The sequence below is a fragment of the Euprymna scolopes genome, chromosome 5 (assembly GCF_053919585.1).
Source record: "Euprymna scolopes isolate OS-2025 chromosome 5, ASM5391958v1, whole genome shotgun sequence".
NCBI lineage: Eukaryota > Metazoa > Mollusca > Cephalopoda > Sepiida > Sepiolidae > Euprymna > Euprymna scolopes.
The window spans coordinates 74,289,073-74,309,870 of record NC_136486.1 but is presented as its reverse complement, the minus strand read 5'-3'; the positions used below and the strand labels follow the sequence as shown (position 1 = coordinate 74,309,870).

The 20,798-nt window shown below is 30.8% G+C and overlaps 1 protein-coding gene across 2 annotated transcripts in view; it reads right to left on the bottom strand.

Annotated features, from left to right (window-relative positions):
- Positions 1–5,214: 5,214 nt before the first annotated feature.
- Positions 5,215–20,798, bottom strand: part of LOC145276850 (peptidyl-prolyl cis-trans isomerase FKBP8-like) — a 104,541-nt gene continuing 88,957 nt past the window's right edge. For both annotated transcript variants that reach the window (XM_080128215.1, XM_080128216.1), the window contains 2 exons: positions 9,307–9,432; positions 5,215–5,962 (listed from right to left, as the gene is read on the bottom strand). In XM_080128215.1, coding sequence (XP_079984341.1) covers positions 5,876–5,962; positions 9,307–9,432 — 213 coding nt within the window. In that variant the 3' untranslated portion in view covers positions 5,215–5,875. The remainder of the gene's footprint in view (positions 5,963–9,306; positions 9,433–20,798) is intronic.

Genomic DNA, 20,798 nt, shown 5'->3' with positions numbered 1-20,798 from the left:
TACCATGTTTGTACAAAAAGGGCTGCTGTACTGGGAAAAATATAAAAATTGACACAGTCTAGAAGGATTTCTTTTTTGCTGACTGAGAACAGAAAAGATAAAGTATAGTATTAGGGCAGATACTACACTTTGATCCCAGCTAAGACAATAAAATAATAAATGTTTGGTTTTCATTTATTATAAACTGTTTAAGAAATATTTATGCCAATTCACCATTCAAAAAACTGTTTTTTTCTCAACTATATACAGAATACCCTCACTCACTTGTGGTTCACCGTTCGTGGCCCTCACATACTCGCAGATTTTGTTCCAAAAGTGTTTTCATAATTTTGGCAATTTATTAAATTTCTTAGAGAATTTTTTTAGCAGAAATACACATTCACCCTAAATAATTTAAAAATAAGTCAGTTAATATAAAATAAGTAGACTTTTTAGTCTATTAAAAATGTGCAAAAGTTATAGTGTGTTAGCAGAATGCTTTATGCCAAATTAATGGTTAAATACGATTAAATCTTTCCATGGAATTATTCATTTAATCCCAAACCCTGTATCAAACACATAATACTTAGTTTGCTGCACCTCATCATAACAAAGGTCCATACAAAATCTCAGCCAGATCGGCCTAGTAGTTTCCGAGAAAAAGAGGAATGGACAGGTGGCCATACTAGATAGAAAATTAGAAAAGGGAAATAAAGCAGTATAACTGGTAAATAATTTTAAAATAATGTCATTTCATTTCTTGTTGATTGGCTGCAGTCAAAAGCATGAGAGATTAAACAACTTTTTTCTCTCAATTGCACGAGAGTTTTCAAAATGATTTTTATTTTTTATTACATTTTCAGCCCAAACAAGGCACATTGCCACTGTGGTGTAGGGGGCTACTATCAGGGGCAGCAGCTACTGGGGCACTATGTTGGGATTTGGGCAGCAAGATGTCGGTTCACGTTACACTTGAACTTCTGCATGTCAGTACAGTTGGGGAAGCAGGGACCTGGAATAGAATTCCAGAGTCTAGCAGTTCTGGGGAAGAAACTACTGGAGTAGAAAGATCTTCTACATCTAGGGATCTCTACTGTGTGGGGGTGGGATTTAGCTGCCTGTCGGGTTTGTCGAGGGTGTCTACGTCGTGGGGGCACAAGTGTCTGCAATTCGTCAGAGCATTCACCATTAAAATACTTGTAGAACAGGCAGAGGGATGCAACGTTTCGTCGATGGGACAGAGGCTGAAGCTTAGATGCCAGTTCAGGGCCTATCAGATTGGCGACTCTCTTTTGAACCTTGTCTAGGAGCAAGTGACTAGCAGCAGATGCACCAGCCCAAATGGGACAACAATACTCCATACATGGGCGAATGGTGGCCTTATAGAGGTACAGGATCCTTTCAGGTGTCAGTAGTTTTCTAGCATGGTAGAGAGAGCCTACTTTTTTCGCAGCGGCCCTGGCAATGTTTTCAATATAATTGTTCCAACTCATGTTTCCTGTGAACGTTAGGTCAAGCAGTTTGAAAGATGTACTCTCAGATAAAGAGTCACTGGCCATTGCTATTGGTGGCAGAGAAGGTTTCTTGTAATTATTGAAGGAAACCAGTTTAGTCTTGGCAGCATTGAATGTGACCATCCATTTATGTCCCCATTCCACTACAGATTGGAGGTCATCCTCTAGTGTTTCTGCCATTTCTTTAGATATGTGTTCATTTGTTTTCCTGTCATGCCTGTTATAGAGTGTGGTGTCTGTAGGGAAATGTGCGACTTACCTAACTAGCATGTGTGCATAATTCAACGGGTCGGTCGTGGAATGAAATGAATGAAGAAGAAAGAAACAAAAATGGCTGCCTTATCTCTTTATATGCCTGCAATGTGACCACCCGATATGCAAACGAGATGCGCCCTGGTTGGAGATAAAAGAGGGTTGATTTTTTAGAGGGAGGTTCATTTTGAAGTTGGATTTCGAAGAAATAAGTTGAATTAGCAGAAGTTCGTTTGGAGTTGAGAGAAGGTACGTTACATATACAGAAGTTTGGAAGTTGGAAGTTTGGACAACAGTGTAAACCTTACCCAGGAAATTATTGGTGCGACGGGCGGAAGAAATAACACTCAAGTTATTGTATTATAGTGTCATCAGCATATATACCCATCTCAGAGGCAGTTTTGTCGCGGAGGTCATTAATAAATATTAGGAACAATAGAGGTCCAAGGATAGACCCCTAAGGCATGTTTGAATTCAAGTTTTTGGTAAGTTATATGTAATTATACTGTATCTCTGTATGTCATATGTCATCAAAATGCTCTGCATCTTTTGCAGCTCCAGAAAATTTGGCAAAGCTGATAGCATCTGTAGAAGAAGCAGAAACAGAACCAGGAAGATTCTTTACAAGAGGATGAGTGTCTGACTCTAAAATGACTGGCTGAACTCATGCAAAAAACAAAAGAACTGCAAGAGAAAGCTAAATCATGGACTCATGAAACATGAATTACATGGTTCGTTCTAAAGAGTTCTCATTTATCCATGTTAACATGCAAAACATTTTTTATCATGTTAAAAAAAAAAAAAAAAAATTACCTGACAATAACCGTTTTTCTAATGAAAGTCAAGGAAAGTAATCAAGAAAATATTGCACCACCTCCTGATTGTCTTGAAGAAACAGTGTCATCATAATCATCCTCATCAGCACATTTTCTCCTCCTCCATTATTGACGAAATAAAATTAAAATGTTTTCAGTTCATCATAACTACATTATTATTCTATTAACAAAGCTGTCTTTAAAATGTGTCTAGAAAGCATATTTTAGTGTATATATATATAATATCATGTTTGAAGGTTACATCAATAATTTGCAATTTTCAGGATTCATGGGAGAGGAAGAAACATAACCTCTGTGAATAGCAGAGGGATTCTCTATCATAGTTTAAAAGTCTATGTTGTATTACTGACTTAGATAGCAATAAGACGTTTTGATGATATAGGCGTGATAAATGAAATAGAAACTTCTGCATTTAAATAAAATTATTTTCTATATTATACAGAGTAGTCACTGAAAATGGATGTTTTAAAGGAAAACAACACTCTGCAAATATTTCAACAAAAATTTTATAATGTACTAAACATTTACTAAACTATGCCATAATGAATATTTAGAAGCGAAAAATTATGTCTGACAAATGATGGCCCATTTTCATGAGCACAAATTTGAAGCTGCTTTCTAAAGTTAGCCTCCACTTTCATTAAAGTTTTTTCGCCTATTTTTTGGATGTTTTCACATATTGCAGTCTTCAATTATCCAAGTGTGAGGTTTCCCAGCATAGACATGCAATTTCAAAAATCCTCACAAATAAAAATCGCACATAGATCGGGTGAATGTGGAGGCCACGGGAGATCTCCAAAGCGTGAAATGACATGATTAGGGAATGCAGCTCGAACAGCAGTCAAGGATAAACAAATAACAACTAAACGGCATTTTAAGCCGGTTTTGAGACTACCTTTCTCGCTCCCTATCCCTTACTCAGGGAGCGTTCTATAAACATGTTTCTCATGACTCACTTTGTAATAGAAAAAAACATTCATTTGATAAAAATACTTTTATTCATCTAAATAAATAATTGGAAAAGTGATTTTCTTTTATGTTTAATTTTATAATAGTATGACATTTTTGCTCAGCGACCTGCACAGATGTGGGTAAGGAAGTCCACCAGCAAAAATGTGCCACCCAGCTCTCTCCCATCAAATGAAAATCTATGAGGGAAATCTCCATATGATATTGAGCTGTGTATAGGCTGTTGACTCTCCCTGAGTAGTGACTAGAAGTGTTAATGGCAGATTAATAAAAGCATGCATATCAACTGATAAAAATATTGCGATTAAATTAAGACGAAAGATTAATTTCTTCAACCTTTTTTTCCTGATTGTATATCCAAATGAATTAAATCCTTAGATGTTCGACTCTGAAATTTATAACAACATGGTGACTTTTTTTAATGTGTTGGATGCACGATACTTGAATTATATGGCTTTATGCCTTCCTTGAATGTATTTGATTGCTCAAATAATAAGTTGAATCCACTATCCTCCATGGATAATCTTGTTGAATTCTGCTCTTAGGGGGGTGGGTGGAGGTCACACACACACACACACAAAGGTGCAGATATTTTCTGCTTACATCTTTCAAAGATACAGAAATTTCCAATTTCGAGTTGGCATTTTAATCTCTAATGCTGAAATAATTTGTTTCATTGAGACAATAAGAACAGTTGTTTCTCTCCTTTCACCAGAGAGCATTTTAATATAAATAAAAATTAGAATTATTTCTTTATTCCTTTTATTGGTGGTCAACCGAAATCTATAAAGTCCTCTCCTGTCAAAGGTCGACTCAAAACTGATTTTTAATTTCTTCAATCACACATGGTCCGCACCATGCGTGTGTGCTGATGTATCTAATACGAAAGGGTTAATTTGATTAGACAACATTTTGTTGCCATGCTGAAATTCTAAAAATACTTCAGACTTGCATGCCGTAAGTCTAGACATGACAATCGTCACCGGCCATTTAGCGTCACCCAGGAGAGGAACGACACAATAATAAAAAACAAAAAACAAACAACTTTTATTCATTTAAAGTCAAGTTACAATCTTAGTTAAAGCATGTATAAAACCAAACCTCTTAACTGGAAATAAGCTTTAACGTGCAAATAGTTGCAGTGACAAATTCTATGTTGATTCTATGCATGAAAATTGTCTGCTAATTAGAGGAATTTTTACTATTTTATTGCATTTTTTTATCTAGAAAACGGACAACATTAGCATTTAACAGTATTTATTTCACATTGAATGATAATAACCCATCAATCATAGGTTAATATTTTTTATCCAAATATGTAATGATTACTTGATGTATTCTACTCATAGATACGTCTGATATTATCCAGAATGTCAAAATCAAATAAACATGTATTAAGTTGAATGTTTTATTTTACTCATTGTTTGCATATAATGTTTAGATAATTTTATGTTATTACTCCACATAGGTAATGCTGCTAGTTTATATATATATAAATATATATATATATATATATATATATATATATATATATATATATATATATGTATATTGAGAGAGAGAGAGAGAGAGAGAGAGATCATACTTAATAGTTGCATATATTAATTAATGCTGCTGAGAAAATAAAGATAATATGGTTAAAAAAAGAAAAGAAAGAGAAATACTACTGTTTAATAAGATTTTATCTCAATCAATTTGAAAAATGATACAGATCACCAACACTCAATGCATTCTTTTAAAATAATGAAATAAAAAGATACTTTTAATGTTAAAAAACAATGAAAATTGAAATAATATTGTATGCTTTATGAAGACAAAAAAAATGTCAGCCAATCAACAGAAAATCAGCCAATCAAAATGAGAATGTTCATTGATAGATTAGATTATTATTTTTTGGTACATAACATTTAACAACATTTAAGTAGTAACAGGTTTTATTTTTACATTAAATTTTCCACACATAATGACAGCATAATAAAATTTAACCAATATGAAACAAGAATCAACTTGCTAGACATATTTAAATTGTGACAATTTCTCTGTAATTGCATAATAGGATGATAATAAAAATTTTATTATCAAGAAAAAATTTCCTGAGTTAAGAGTTTGTTTTTTATTCATTAAAAAAAAAATGATTGGATTTTGTATCTTTTGTTGAATTCTCACAACAGATTTTTTTGAAGGCCTTGGGAAATTCATGTCAACATAAATGTCTAGAGAAAACTCTAGAAACATTCATTCAATTATTAAATAATCTGTTTTCATTGTAGACATTTGTATCCTCATTGTGGTCCCATAAGGTTGCTAAAAAGTATGAGCTAAGCATTAATGTTGTCTATAACGGAAGTAGGCAACACCAACGGAAAGTAAAACGACTGCTATGCTACCAGCTATCACAGGCCACTTCCATCGCTGAAATGAACAAAAAATAAAAAAGATAGAATCAATAAAATATTTACAACTTTGAATAACTATATGCAATCGATGAGTATAACATTAAACAAGATCTGAGTTTTTGGAGTATAAAGTCACTAATTAGTCACTCTGTAGTTGTACTGGTCACTGGTTAAACATAATCTGTCTTGAGAATGACAGGAAACTAAACCCTGATGGCAGACACACAAATTTACATCACAAATAACTAGTGAATTAAAACTTCTTGAATAAATATTTGAAGATTTTAAGAGAATCATAACAGAATCAGACCTAAACAGGGTGATATGCCGTAAAAAAAAAAAATAAATAATTATAGTTTTTTTTTCTTCGGCATAACATAACACAAAAAAAGGGCTAATCTGTTATAAAAGAAAATTATACTTAATTAAACATTTTTCATGGATAATATTAAGTGTGAACATTAATAAAGAAGATCTAGTCAGAGAATTGTATAGACAAAAATTCCAGAATATTCCTTGCTGAGGTTTTCATATGCAATAACAAAAATTGACCTCAACGAAAAGTTTTTTTCTCAATGAAAACAAATTTCAAAAAGGAAAAATTTGTAAAGTAATACAGTAGTTCAAACTATCTGAAAAATATATTTTCAGATTTTTAAATTAAAAACATGATTGTTTTTGCTCTTAATAACACAAAGTTTTCTTTGAACTTTTAAGATGAGGAATTTTTATTTACAGGTTTTCTTTGAACCATCATCTTCTATTTAACATCTTCCAAATCAATTTATCTCTGATCAGGTCTTTCCCTTAAGTTCATTTTTATCATAGGTTTTCCTTGGTACAAACTGGACTGGCTATTGCCCTCTTTAATGCTAATATGTCTATTTCTACAAAGTTTGTCTTTTTCACAAGTTCATTTATAATGCGTTTCCTGACGTATTCAAATATAACTGTTCTTGATTATTTTATGATCTTATTTTTTTCTATTTTATATCACAATTTTTTCACCAGATCAATAACTTTCACAACATTCAAGAGCTTTTGGTCCTTTTTTCTTAATATTCTTACTTCAATCTAATTGCAGATTCCTAAAATTGTTTTCCCTTCTCTTAAAAACATATCCTTCTCTAATTCCTTTCATTTTTTACTTATTTCCTCAAACCACTAAATGTCTAACAAACATTCAAATATGCTGCCACAGCAAGTAATACTTTTTCATCAACCTTTACTAGTTACTGTAACAAACTTGTCATAAAACTTGTCTTCCAGATCTTCATGCAAACCATGTTATGTATCAAGAGACGTTGCAGGTATCAACTTTGACAGTATAATTTCATCACATGATTAACATCACTTCTTTATCCACGCAATAAAAATACCAACATCACTTATTCCCTTTTCATTTCAAATGTGATGATAACACACTTAAATCTGACAAACTGAAGATGATGTTCACATTTATTTTAACTAATAAAAACTCAACCATAAATGATAAAATAAAACATCTAAAAACTTTAAATGCAAATGCTTGGAAATTACTCACACCACATCTGGGCTGGTGCATCCATTATTAATTTCTCACTCGTAAAAAAAAAAAGAGTTTCAAATCTAGTAGGTTCTGCACTATCAGCCAAGCTCCAACCACTGTGCCATCATCACAATGTTGCATCCTTGTGTATGTTTTACAAGTACTTTAATGAAATGTGCTTTAAACTTATAGCATTTGTGCTCTCCTCTATGTACATATTCCAACTAACTCAACAGCAAAATCCCACACCTTACCTGGTGATATCCCTAAACGGCAGAAAGCCTTCTACTCTAATAGTTTCTTCCCTCAGACTGTCAAACTTTGGAATTCTCTCCCTGTTTCATACTTTACCGACTGTACTAACTGGCAGAAATTTAAATGTAATGAGAACAGACATCTTGCTGTTCAACTCTTCACAGACACGATTCCAAATAGTATTTCCTTTATGTTCCAAGTGGCAATATTCCTTGTTTGGGGGGGGGGTGAAAGTAGTTAAAATCAATGTCACACTTCATGTAATGACTTATGCGATACCATGTCTGAAGTTCTTATTGAACTCACAACCTATAAGCAGAACGGTTTATCCACTTGTCCATGTGGCCAGTTTGAAATATTTAGAAAGTTATTGACTATGAAAAAAGGAATCTGAAGAAGGCCAGAGAGGTAGAAGAAGACAAATGTGAACATTGCAACAACAAAGATGAGGAAAATAGTTGTATGACACTATTGGTGCCATGAATGCACGCAGCGAGGTGCATATTGCAGTGAGGGGGGTGTTTAACTGGACGGGATAGAGGAAGAGAGGGCAGAAGAGGGGTTGTTGATGTCTGATTGGAACAAAACAGAAATGTCTATGGGATTTTGTCAGAAAGATAAAAAACAAATAATAATTGTTTTTATCCCATTGTCGTTATATATCTGTTAACATGAAAGGTTGTTTTTAAAACCTCTGTTGAGAGGTATGAAGAGATCCAGAGATTCTTGGTTGATTAAGGCTGACAGCTTAGAATGGGGGTCAAGGAGAGAGGGTCGCCACCGGGCGTTGTTTGACCTGGGATGACTAATCACTCCTAATTTTATAATAAGTGAAGGCCTCAGTGCAAAGGAGGGTTAAAAGTTGGTAGAGATAAGCTCTAAGAGGAAGAAAGAAAAGGTGTTCGTAACCACTCTCTGAAGGAGAGGTGAGGAAAAGGGGTTGGATTTAGAAAAAGGGATTCTAAAAAAAAAGAGTAGAATCGTAGCCAGAAAACTGAACGGCTGGGCTGGTCAAGCGCTCCCGATTTGGGAGCCCTCAGGGCCTGATGTTATGATGTTAACTAGCCTGTGTTAATGGGAAATCTGTGACTTTACTGGTCTGGTCTTACATCGTTTCACTGCTATAGTCAGTCACCTTAATTTAGACAGTAGCTGTTATGAAGTAATGAAATTAACAAATAGTTTGTTATTGTTATAAACCGGAGTTTGTTTGTAATGAGGACTCTTAATTTTGCAGCAAGCCACAAGGACCAGCGAAATGATTGATGTACAGGGTAGGAGACGATTCGATCGAGAGGCAAAGCGCCCCACCATGAAAACACAGTGGGTGAAGACAATCAACAGGCCAACTTGTGACGGGACAATGTACGATCGAAAGAACACCTGTCATATCGCGTGGAATCCGACGAGGTTAAGGACATCTGGTGTGGTGTGGTGCAGTAATGTGTCTGTGTTGTTGAAAATTGATGAGCAAAAAGTCTGAAAACTGCAAATGCTAAACACATTAAAAAATGATTAAAAACTGGTTTTCTTCCACTTGACATGAAAAATTTACTTTTCATGATCATTATACTTACGGAATGATCCACAGAAGGTTTGGTGGGGGTTTTAGTTGTTCTAAACATCTTTTTGTACATGTTACGTTCAGACTGAGTTTCTTTTGTTAGCTTTTTTGTGAGTTTTGATAATTCTTGATGAATGATCTGCAAAAAAAAAAAAAAATTTGATGAAAGAGAAATGAGATAAAACCCAAAAAGCTGGGATAAAATTAGCTACAAGGCAAATTGAGGTTATTGCCAATCAATACTGTCTTGCCTGTCGACAAACTACTTCAGAGCAAAGTAGTGAGGTACATCTTAATACAGTTCCCTCATCATTTACTGTTCATGTTCATTGCAATTTGTCTTTGACTCAAATTATGCGAATTTGTTCACACTCTAGTTGTCATACCTTTATTTCCAATGCATTAAACAATATCAGTGAGAAGAGGCATAGAATGCAACAAGTAACTGTGATAGACACTAGCGCACAACTACATGTATTTGGTGACTTTAATGTTCACCATAAAAACTGGCTTGGATTCTCTACTTACACAGATGCAGCGGGCAGCACAACTCATAGCTTCTCTATATCTCACTCCCTATCACAAATGGTTACGTTTCCAACCCGTTTCCCTGACCAGCAAGAACAACACGCATCACTTCTAGATCTGTTTCTGACTACAGTTCCTGAGGATTGTACAACAAATGCTGACAGCCCACTCGGGAACACTGACCATGCAGTGATAATGGTAGAAATCGCCCTAAATTCTAGACCCAAAACTGAAGAGCCAGTGCTCAAAACAACGAGATATTATAAAAAGGCTGACTGGGAAGCCATCAGAGATCTTATCAGAGATGCCCCATGGGGAAATATTTTTTCTCTTCCTGCTGAACAGTGCGTAAATGAGACCACTGAATGGTTCAAAACAGCAATGGAAGCACATGTTCCCATGCAGAAATTTTATAGCAAGCCCCACTATCCCCAATGGTTTACTTTGACTTGCGCAACTGCCATTTCTAAAAGGCAGCATGCATACCGCAGATTTAACTGACATAAGTCCAGTTCAAACAAACAGGAGCATATAGAAGCTAGAAGTAACGTTAAGAAAGAAATAGCGACAGCTAAGAGAGAATTTACTGAAACCACTAAAAAATGCATCGAAGCAAAAAAATTAGGAAATCGTAACTTCTGGAAAATCTACAACAGTGTAGTAAATAATGGGTAATCAATAATTCCCCCGCTAACCAACAATCATGAGGTTGTTTGCTCAGCAACTGACAAGGCTAATATGCTTGCCAGCCGGTTTGCCTCAAACTCCACACTGGACCCTTCCAACCACCCCCTTCCTGACTTTCCTTTGCAGACAGACACCACGCTAGACGATCTAAAAATCACCCCTGCTCAGGTACACGCTATCATAAAAAACCTTGACACTTCAAAAGCATGTGGACCTGATCTCATCCCAGCTGTGCTATTAAAAAAGTGCTCAGCCGAAGTAGCTCCAGTTCTCTCCAAACTCTACAACAAATGCCTTAATGAATCATGCTTTCCGGGCTGTTGGAAAACTGCTTCTGTGGTACCAATATTCAAGAATTCTGGCGAAAGAACTGACCCATCAAATTATCGCTCCATTAGCCTCCTCCCACTTTTCGCCAAAATATTTGAGACCATAATTAACCATGCTCTAGTCCGGCACCTTACAGATGACTGACAAACAATATGGATTTAGACAAGCCCGTTCCACAGCTGACATACTCACTGTAATCTCTGAACGAATATACCATTCACTGGACAAAGCGGGGGAGGGCAGAGCGGTAGCTCTAGATATATCTAAGGCTTTTGACAGGGTATGGCATAAGGATCTCCTCAGGAAAATTAAATCATACGGTATCACTGGTAGAATACTTAACATTATTAAATCCTACTTAGATAAGAGAAAAATCCAGGTTGTCCTCGACGGTCGTACATCTAAACAGTGTGATATAAATGCGGGAGTGCCTCAGGGGTCTATCCTTGGACCTCTATTGTTCGTAATATTTATTAATGACCTCCCCGACAAAACTGCCTCTGAGATGAGTATATATGCTGATGACACTACAACTCTATAACAGGAATGACAGGAAAACAAATGAACACATATCTAAAGAAATGGCAAAAACACTAGAGGATGACCTCCAATCTGTAGTGGAATGGGGACATAAATGGATGGTCAAATTCAATGCTGCCAAGACTAAACTGGTTTCCTTCAATAATTACAAGAAACCTTCTCTGTCACCAATAGCAATGGCCAGTGACTCCCTGTACATCTTTCAAACTGCTTGGCCTAACGTTCACAGGAAACATGAGTTGGAACAATTATATTGAAAACATTGCCAGGGCCGCTGCGAAAAAGGTAGGCTCTCTCTACCATGCTAGAAAACTACTGACACCTGGAAGTATCCTGTACCTCTATAAGGCCACCATTCGCCCATGTATGGAGTATTGTTGTCACATTTGGGCTGGTGCATCTCTCGCTCCCAGACAAGGTTAAAAAGAGAGTCGCCAATCTGATAGGCCCTGAACTGGCATCTAAGCTTCAGCCTCTGTCCCATTGACGAAACGTTGCATCCCTCTGCCTGTTCTACAAGTATTTTAATGGTGAATGCTCTGACGAATTGCAGACACTTGTGCCCCCACGACGTAGATACCCTCGACAAACCCGACAGGCAACTAAATTCACCCCCTCATACAGTAGAGATCACTAGATGTAAAAAAATCTTTCTACTCCAGTAGTTTCTTCCCCAGAACCGCTAGACTCTGGAATTCCATTCCAGGTCCCTGCTTCCCTAACTGTAGTGACATGCAGAAGTTCAAGTGTAACGTGAACCGACATTTTGCTGCCCAAATCCCAACATAGTGCCCCAGTAGCTGCTGCCCCTGATAGTAGCCCCCTACACCAAAGTGGCAATGTGCCTTGTTTGGGGTGAAAATGTAATAGAAAAAAAAAAAAAAAGAAAAAAAAAAAAAAAGAGATTATCATTTTCCTTTTAAAATGTGTTAAGACAGTATTTGTAATAGAACATTTTTGTTTTGCAATTTCGTCAAGTTCGCAACTGAACCAGACTAAATATTTATTTTCAATAAATTGCAAAAGTAAATAATAAAAAAATGTGACAAAGCCAAATAAGGGGAGGGAAAAATACTACGAACTGATCTAATCTAGCTAGTTCTTACTATCACTTAATAAACACCACGATACCGCATTTACTCCATCATATACTTCTTTTGAAAATTACTGAAAAAAATCATACCTAAGGAACACTACTTCAAACCCATATTTAAAAATATGGTTTTCTTTTAATGGTTAATAAACAACAGTATGAAATTTCTATGATTACTACATTTAACAGTTAATAAATGCCAGTATAAAATTTCTATGATTACTACATTTAACAGTTAATAAATGCCAGTATAAAATTTCTATGATTACTACATTTAACGGTTAATAAATGACAGTATAAAATTTCTATGATTACTACATTTAACGGTTAATAAACGACAGTATAAACTTTCTATGATTACTACATTTAACAGATAATATATAACAGTATAAAATTTCTATGATTACTACATTTAACAGTTAATAGACAGTATAAAATTTCTATGGTTGCCATATTTACCACTTAATAAACAGAAGTATAAAATTTCTATGATTACTACATTTAGCAGTTAATAAATGCCAGTATAAAATTTCTATGGCTACAATATTTACCAGTTAATAAACAGCAGTATAAAATTTCTATGATTACTACATTTACCAGTTAATAAACAGTATCAAATTTCTATGGTTACTACATTTAATGGTTAATAAATAACAGTATAAAATTTCTATGATTACTACATTTAACAGTTAATAGACAGTAAAAAATTTCTATGGTTACTACATTTTCCAGTTTATAAACAGCAGTACAAAATATCTATGATTACTACATTTAACAGTTAATAAATGCCAGTATAAAATTTCTATGATTACTACATTTAACAGTTAATAAATGCCAGTATAAAATTTCTATGGTTACCATATTTACCAGTTAATAAACAGCAGTATACAATTCCTATGATTACTACATTTAACGGTTAATAAATAACAGTAAAAAATTTCTATGATTACTACATTTAGCAGTTAATAGACAGTATAAAATTTCTATGGTTACCATATTTACCAGTTAATGAACAGCAGTATAAAATTTCTATGATTACTACATTTACCAGTTAATAAACAGCAGTATAAAATTTCTATGATTACTATATTTTACGGTTAATAAACAGCAGTATAAAATTTCTATGATTACCATATTTACCAGTTAATAAACAGCAGTAAAAAATTTCTATGATTACTACATTTAACAGTTAATGAATGCCAGTATAAAATTACTATGGTTACCATATTTTCCAGTTAATAAACAGCAGTATATCTATGATAACTACATTTAACGGTTAATAAACAACAGGATAAAATTTCTATGATTACTACATTTAACGGTTAATAAATGACAGTATAAAATTTCTATGATTACTACATTTCACGGTTAATAAACGAGAGTATAAACTTTCTATGATTACTACATTTAACGGTTAATAAATGACAGTATACAATTTCTATGATTACTACATTTAACGGTTAATAAATAACAGTATAAAATTTCTATGATTACTACATTTAACAGTTAATAAACAGCAGTATAAAATTTCTATGATTACTACATTTAACGGTTAATAAATTCCAGTATAAAATTACTATGGTTTCCATATTTACCAGTTAATAAACAGCAGTATAAAATTTCTATGATTACCATATTTACCAGTTAATAAACAGCAGTATAAAATTTCTATGATTACTACATTTAACAGTTAATAAATGCCAGTATAAAATTTCTATGGTTACCATATTTACCAGTTAATAAACAGCAGTATAAAATTTCTATGATTACTACATTTAACAGTTAATAAACAGCAGTATAAAATTTCTATGATTATATTATTTATCAGTTAATAAACAGCAGTATAAAATTTCTATGATTACTACATTTAACGGTTAAGAAATAAACGTAAAAAATTTCTATGATTACTACATTTAACATTTAATAAACAACAGTATGAAATTTCTATGATTACTACATTTATCGGTTAATAAACGACAGTATAAAATGTCTATGATTACTACATTTAACTGTTAATAAATGCCAGTATAAAATTTCTATGGTAACCATATTTACCAGTTAATAAACAGCAGTATAAAATTCCTATGATTACTACATTTAACGGTTAATAAACGACAGTATAACATTTCTTTAATTACTATATTTAACAGTTAATAAATAACAGTACACAATTTCTATGATTACTACATTGAACAGTTAATAGACAGTATAAAATTTCTATGGTTACCATATTTACCAGTTAATAAACAGCAGTATAAAATTTCTATGATTACTACATTTAACACTTAATAAACAGCAGTATAACATTTCTATGATTACTACATTTAACAGTTAATAAACGGCAGTATAAAATTTCTATGATTACAATATTTATCAGTTAATAAACAGCAGTATAAAATTTCTATGACTACTACATTAAACAGTTAATAACCAACAGTATTAAAATTTCTATGATTACTATATTTTACGGTTAATAAACAGCAGTATAAAATTTCTATGATTACTACATTTAACAGTTAATAAATGCCAGTATGAAATTTCTATGATTACCATATTTACCAGTTAAAAAACAGCAGTAAAAAATTTCTATGATTACTACATTTAACAGTTAATAAATGCCAGTATAAAATTACTATGGTTACCATATTTACCAGTTAATAAACAGCAGTATAAAATATCTATGATAACTGCATTTACTGGTTAATAAACAGCAGTATAAAATTTCTATGATTACTACATTTAACAGTTAATAAAAGCCAGTATAAAATTTCTACGGTTACCATATTTACCAGTTAATAACCAGCAGTATAAAATTTCTATGATTACTACATTTAACGGTTAATAAATGACAGTATAAAATTTCTATGATTACTACATTTAATGGTTAATAAACGACAGTATAAACTTTCTATGATTACTACATTTAACGGTTAATAAATGACAGTATACAATTTCTATGATTACTACATTTAACGGTTAATAAAAAACAGTATAAAATTGCTATGATTACTTCATTTAACAGTTAATAAACAGCAGTATAAAATTTCTATGATTACTACATTTAACGGTTAATAAATTCCAGTATAAAATTACTATGGTTACCATATTTACCAGTTAATAAACAGCAGTATAAAATTTCTATGATTACCATATTTACCAGTTAATAAACAGCAGTATAAAATTTCTATGATTACTACATTTAACAGTTAATAAATTCCAGTATAAAATAACTATGGTTACCATATTTACCAGTTAATAAACAGCAGTAAAAAATTTCTATGATTATCCTATTTACCTGTTAATAAACAGCAGTATAAAATTTCTATGATTACTACATTAAACAGTTAATAAATGCCAATATAAAATTTCTATGGTTACCATATTTACCAGTTAATAAACAGCCGTATATAATTTCTATGATTACTACATTTAACGGTTATAAACAACAGGATAAGATTTCTATGATTACTACATTTAACGGTTAATAAATGACAGTATAAAATTTCTAAGATTACTACATTTAACGGTTAATAAACGACAGTATAAACTTTCTATGATTACTACATTTAACGGTTAATAAATGACAGTATAAAATTTCTATGATAACTACATTTAACGGTTAATAAATGACAGTATAAAATTTCTATGATTACTACATTTAACAGTTAATAAATGCCAGTATAATATTTCTATGGTAACCATATCTACCAGTTAATAACCAGCAGTATAAAATTCCTATGATTACTACATTTAACGGTTAAGAAACGACAGTATAAAATTTCTTTGATTACTACATTTAACAGTTAATAGACAGTATAAAATTTCTATGGTTACCATATTTACCAGTTAATAAACAGCAGTATAAAATTTCTATGATTACTACATTTAACAGTTAATAAACAGCAGTATAAAATTTCTATGATTACTACATTTAACAGTTAATAAACAGCAGTATAAAATTTCTATGATTACTATATTTTACGGTTAATAAACAACAGGATAAAATTTCAATGATTACTACATTTAACGGTTAATAAACAGCAGTATAAAATTTCTATGGTTACCATATTTACCAGTTAATAAACAGCAGTATAAAATTTCTATGATTACTACATTTAACAGTTAATAAACAGCAGTATAAAATTTCTATGATTACTACATTTAACAGTTAATAAACAGCAGTATAAAATTTCTATGATTACTATATTTTACGGTTAATAAACAACAGGATAAAATTTCAATGATTACTACATTTAACAGTTAATGAACAGCAGTATAAAATTTCTATGATTACTATATTTTACGGTTAATAAACAACAGGATAAAATTTCAATGATTACTACATTTAACGGTTAATAAACAGCAGTATAAAATTTCTATGATTACTACATTTAACAGTTAATAAACAGCAGTATAAAATTTCTATGGTTACCATATTTACCAGTTAATAAACAGCAGTATAAAATCTCTATGATTACTACATTTAACAGTTAATAAACAGCAGTATAAAATTTCTATGATTACTACATTTAACAGTTAATAAACAGCAGTATAAAATTTCTATGATTACTATATTTTACGGTTAATAAACAACAGGATAAAATTTCAATGATTACTACATTTAACGGTTAATAAACAGCAGTATAAAATTTCTATGGTTACCATATTTACCAGTTAATAAACAGCAGTATAAAATTTCTATGATTACTACATTTAACAGTTAATAAACAGCAGTATAAAATTTCTATGATTACTACATTTAACAGTTAATAAACAGCAGTATAAAATTTCTATGATTACTATATTTTACGGTTAATAAACAACAGGATAAAATTTCAATGATTACTACATTTAACGGTTAATAAACAGCAGTATAAAATTTCTATGGTTACCATATTTACCAGTTAATAAACAGCAGTATAAAATTTCTATGATTACTACATTTAACAGTTAATAAACAGCAGTATAAAATTTCTATGATTACTACATTTAACAGTTAATAAACAGCAGTATGAAATTTCTTTGATTACTATATTTTACGGTTAATAAACAACAGGATAAAATTTCAATGATTACTACATTTAACGGTTAATAAATGACAGTATAAGATTTCTATGATTACTAAATTTAACGGTTAATAAACGACAGTATAAAAGTTCTATGATTACTACATTTAACGGTTAATAAACGACATTATAAAATTTCTATGATTACTACCTTTAACAGCTAATAACTAACAGTATAAACTTTCTATGATTACTACTTTTATAGGTTAATAAATTACAGTATAAAATTTCTATGATTACTACATTTAACGGTTAATAAACGACAGTACAAGATTTCTATGATTACTACATTTAACGGTTAATAAACGACAGTATAAGATTTATATGATTACTACATTTAACGTATAATAAACAACAGTATAAAATTTCTATGATTACTACATTTTATGGTTAATAAACGACAGTATAAAATTTCTATGATTACTACATTTAACGGTTAATAAACGACAGTTAAGATTTCTACGCTTACTACATTTAACAGCTAATAACAGTATAAAATTTCTATGATTACTACTTTTATAGGTTAATAAACGACAGTATAAAATTTCGATGATTAATACATATAACAGTACATAAACGACAGTATAAAATTTCTATGATTACCACATTTAACATTTAATAAACAACATTATAAAATTTCTATGATTACTACATTTAACGGCTAATAACTAACAGTATAAAATGTCTATTATTACTACATTTAACGGTTAATAAACGACAGTATAACCTTTCTATGATTACTACATTTAACGGTTAATAAACGACAGTATAAGATTTCTATGATTACTACTTTTAACGGTTAATAAACGACAGTATAAGATTTCTATGATTACTACATTTAATGGTTAATAAACGACAGTATTTAATTTCTATGATTACTATATTTAATGATTAATAAACAACAGTATAAGATTTCACTGATTACTACATTTAACGGTGAATAAACGACAGTATAAAATTTCTATTATTACTACATTTAACGGTTAAAAAATAACGGTATAAAATTTCTATGATTACTACATTTAACAGTTAATAGAGAGTATAAAATTTCTATGGTTACCATATTTACAAGTTAATAAACAGCAGTATAAAATTTCTATGATTACTACATATAACAGTTAATAAATGCCAGTATAAAATTTCTATGATTACCATATTAACCAGTTAATAAACAGCAGTATAAAATTTCTATGATTACTACATTTACCAGTTAATAAATAGCAGTATAAAATTTCTATGATTACTACATTTAACGGTTAATACACAACAGTATAAAATTTCTATGATTACTACATTTAACATTTAATAAACGACAGTATAAAATTTCTTAGATTACTATATTTACCGGTTAATAAACAGCAGTATAAAATTTCTATAATTACTACTTTTAACGGTTAATAAACGATAGTACAAAATTTCTATGATGACTACATTTTACGGGTAATAAATAACAGTATAAAATTTCTATGATTAATACATTTAACAGTTAATAAACGACAGTATAAAATTTCTATGATTCGTACATTTTAGATATAATAAACAACAGTATAAAATTTCTATGATTACTACATTGAACGGTTCATAAACAACAGTATAAAGTTTCTATGGTTACTACATTTAACGGTTAATAAACAGCAGTATAAAATTTCTATGATTAATACATTTAACGGCTAATTACAGTATAACATTTCTATGATTACTACTTTTAACGGTTAATAAACGACAGTATAAGATTTCTATGATTACTACATTTAACGGTTAATAAACGACAGTATAAGATTTCTATGATTACTACTTTTTACGGTTAATAAACAACAGTATAAAATTTCTATGATTACTACATTTAACGGTTAATATACGACAGTATAAAATTTCTATGATTACTACATTTAACGGTTAATAAACGACAGTATAAGATTTCTATGATTACTACATTTAACGGTTAATAAACGACAGTATAAGATTTCTATGATTACTACATTTAACGGTTAATAAACGACAGTATAAGATTTCTATGATTACTACATTTAACGCTTAATAAACGACAGTATAAAATTTCTATGATTACTACATTTAACGGTTCATAAACGACAGTATAAAATTTCTATGATTACTACATTTAACGGCTAATAACTAACAGTATAAAATATCTATGATTACTACTTTTATAGGTTAATAAACGACAGTATAAAATTTCTATGATTACTACATTTAATGGCTAATAACTAACAGTATAAAATTTCTATGATTACTACTTTTTTAGGTTAATAAACAACAGTATAAGATTTCTATGATTACTACTTTTAACGGTTAATAAATGAAAGTATAAGTTTTCTATGATTACTACATTTAACGGTTAATAAACAACAGTATAAAATTTCCATGATTACTACATTTAACGGTTCATAAACAACAGTATAAAGTTTCTATGGTTACTACATTTAACGATTTATAAACAACAGTATAAAGTTTCTATGGTTACTACATGTAACGGTTAATAAACAGCAGTATAAAATTTCTATGATTAATACATTTAATAGTTAATAAACGACAGTATAAAATATCTATGATTACTACTTTTATAGATTAATAAACGACAGTGTAAGATTTCTATGATTACTACTTTTAACGGTTAATAAATGACAGTATAAGATTTCTATGATTACTACATTTAACGGTTAATAAACAGCATAAAATTTCTATGATTACTACATTTAACGGTTAATAAACGACAGTATAAAATTTCTATGATTACTACATTTAACGGCTAAAAAAATACAGTATAAAATTTCTGTGATTACTACTTTTATAGGTTAATAAACGACAGTATAAGATTTCTATGATTACTACATTTAATGGTTAATAAACGACAGTATAAAATTTCTATGATTACTACATTTAACAGTTAATAAACGACAGTATAAAATTTCTATGATTACTACATTTAACGGTTAAGAAACAGCAGTATAAACTTTCTATGATTACTACATTTACCAGTTAATGATAGAAGTTTTATACTGAATGTTACTACATTTACCGGTTAATAAACAACAGTATAAAATTTCTATGATTACTATATTTACCAGTTAATAAAGAGCAGTAAAAAATTTCTATGATTACTACACTTAACAGTTAATAAATGCCAGTATAATATTACTATGGTTACCATATTTACCAGTTAATAAACAGCAGTATAAAATATCTATGATTACTACAGTTACTGGTTAATAAACAGCAGTATAAAATTTCTATGATTACTAC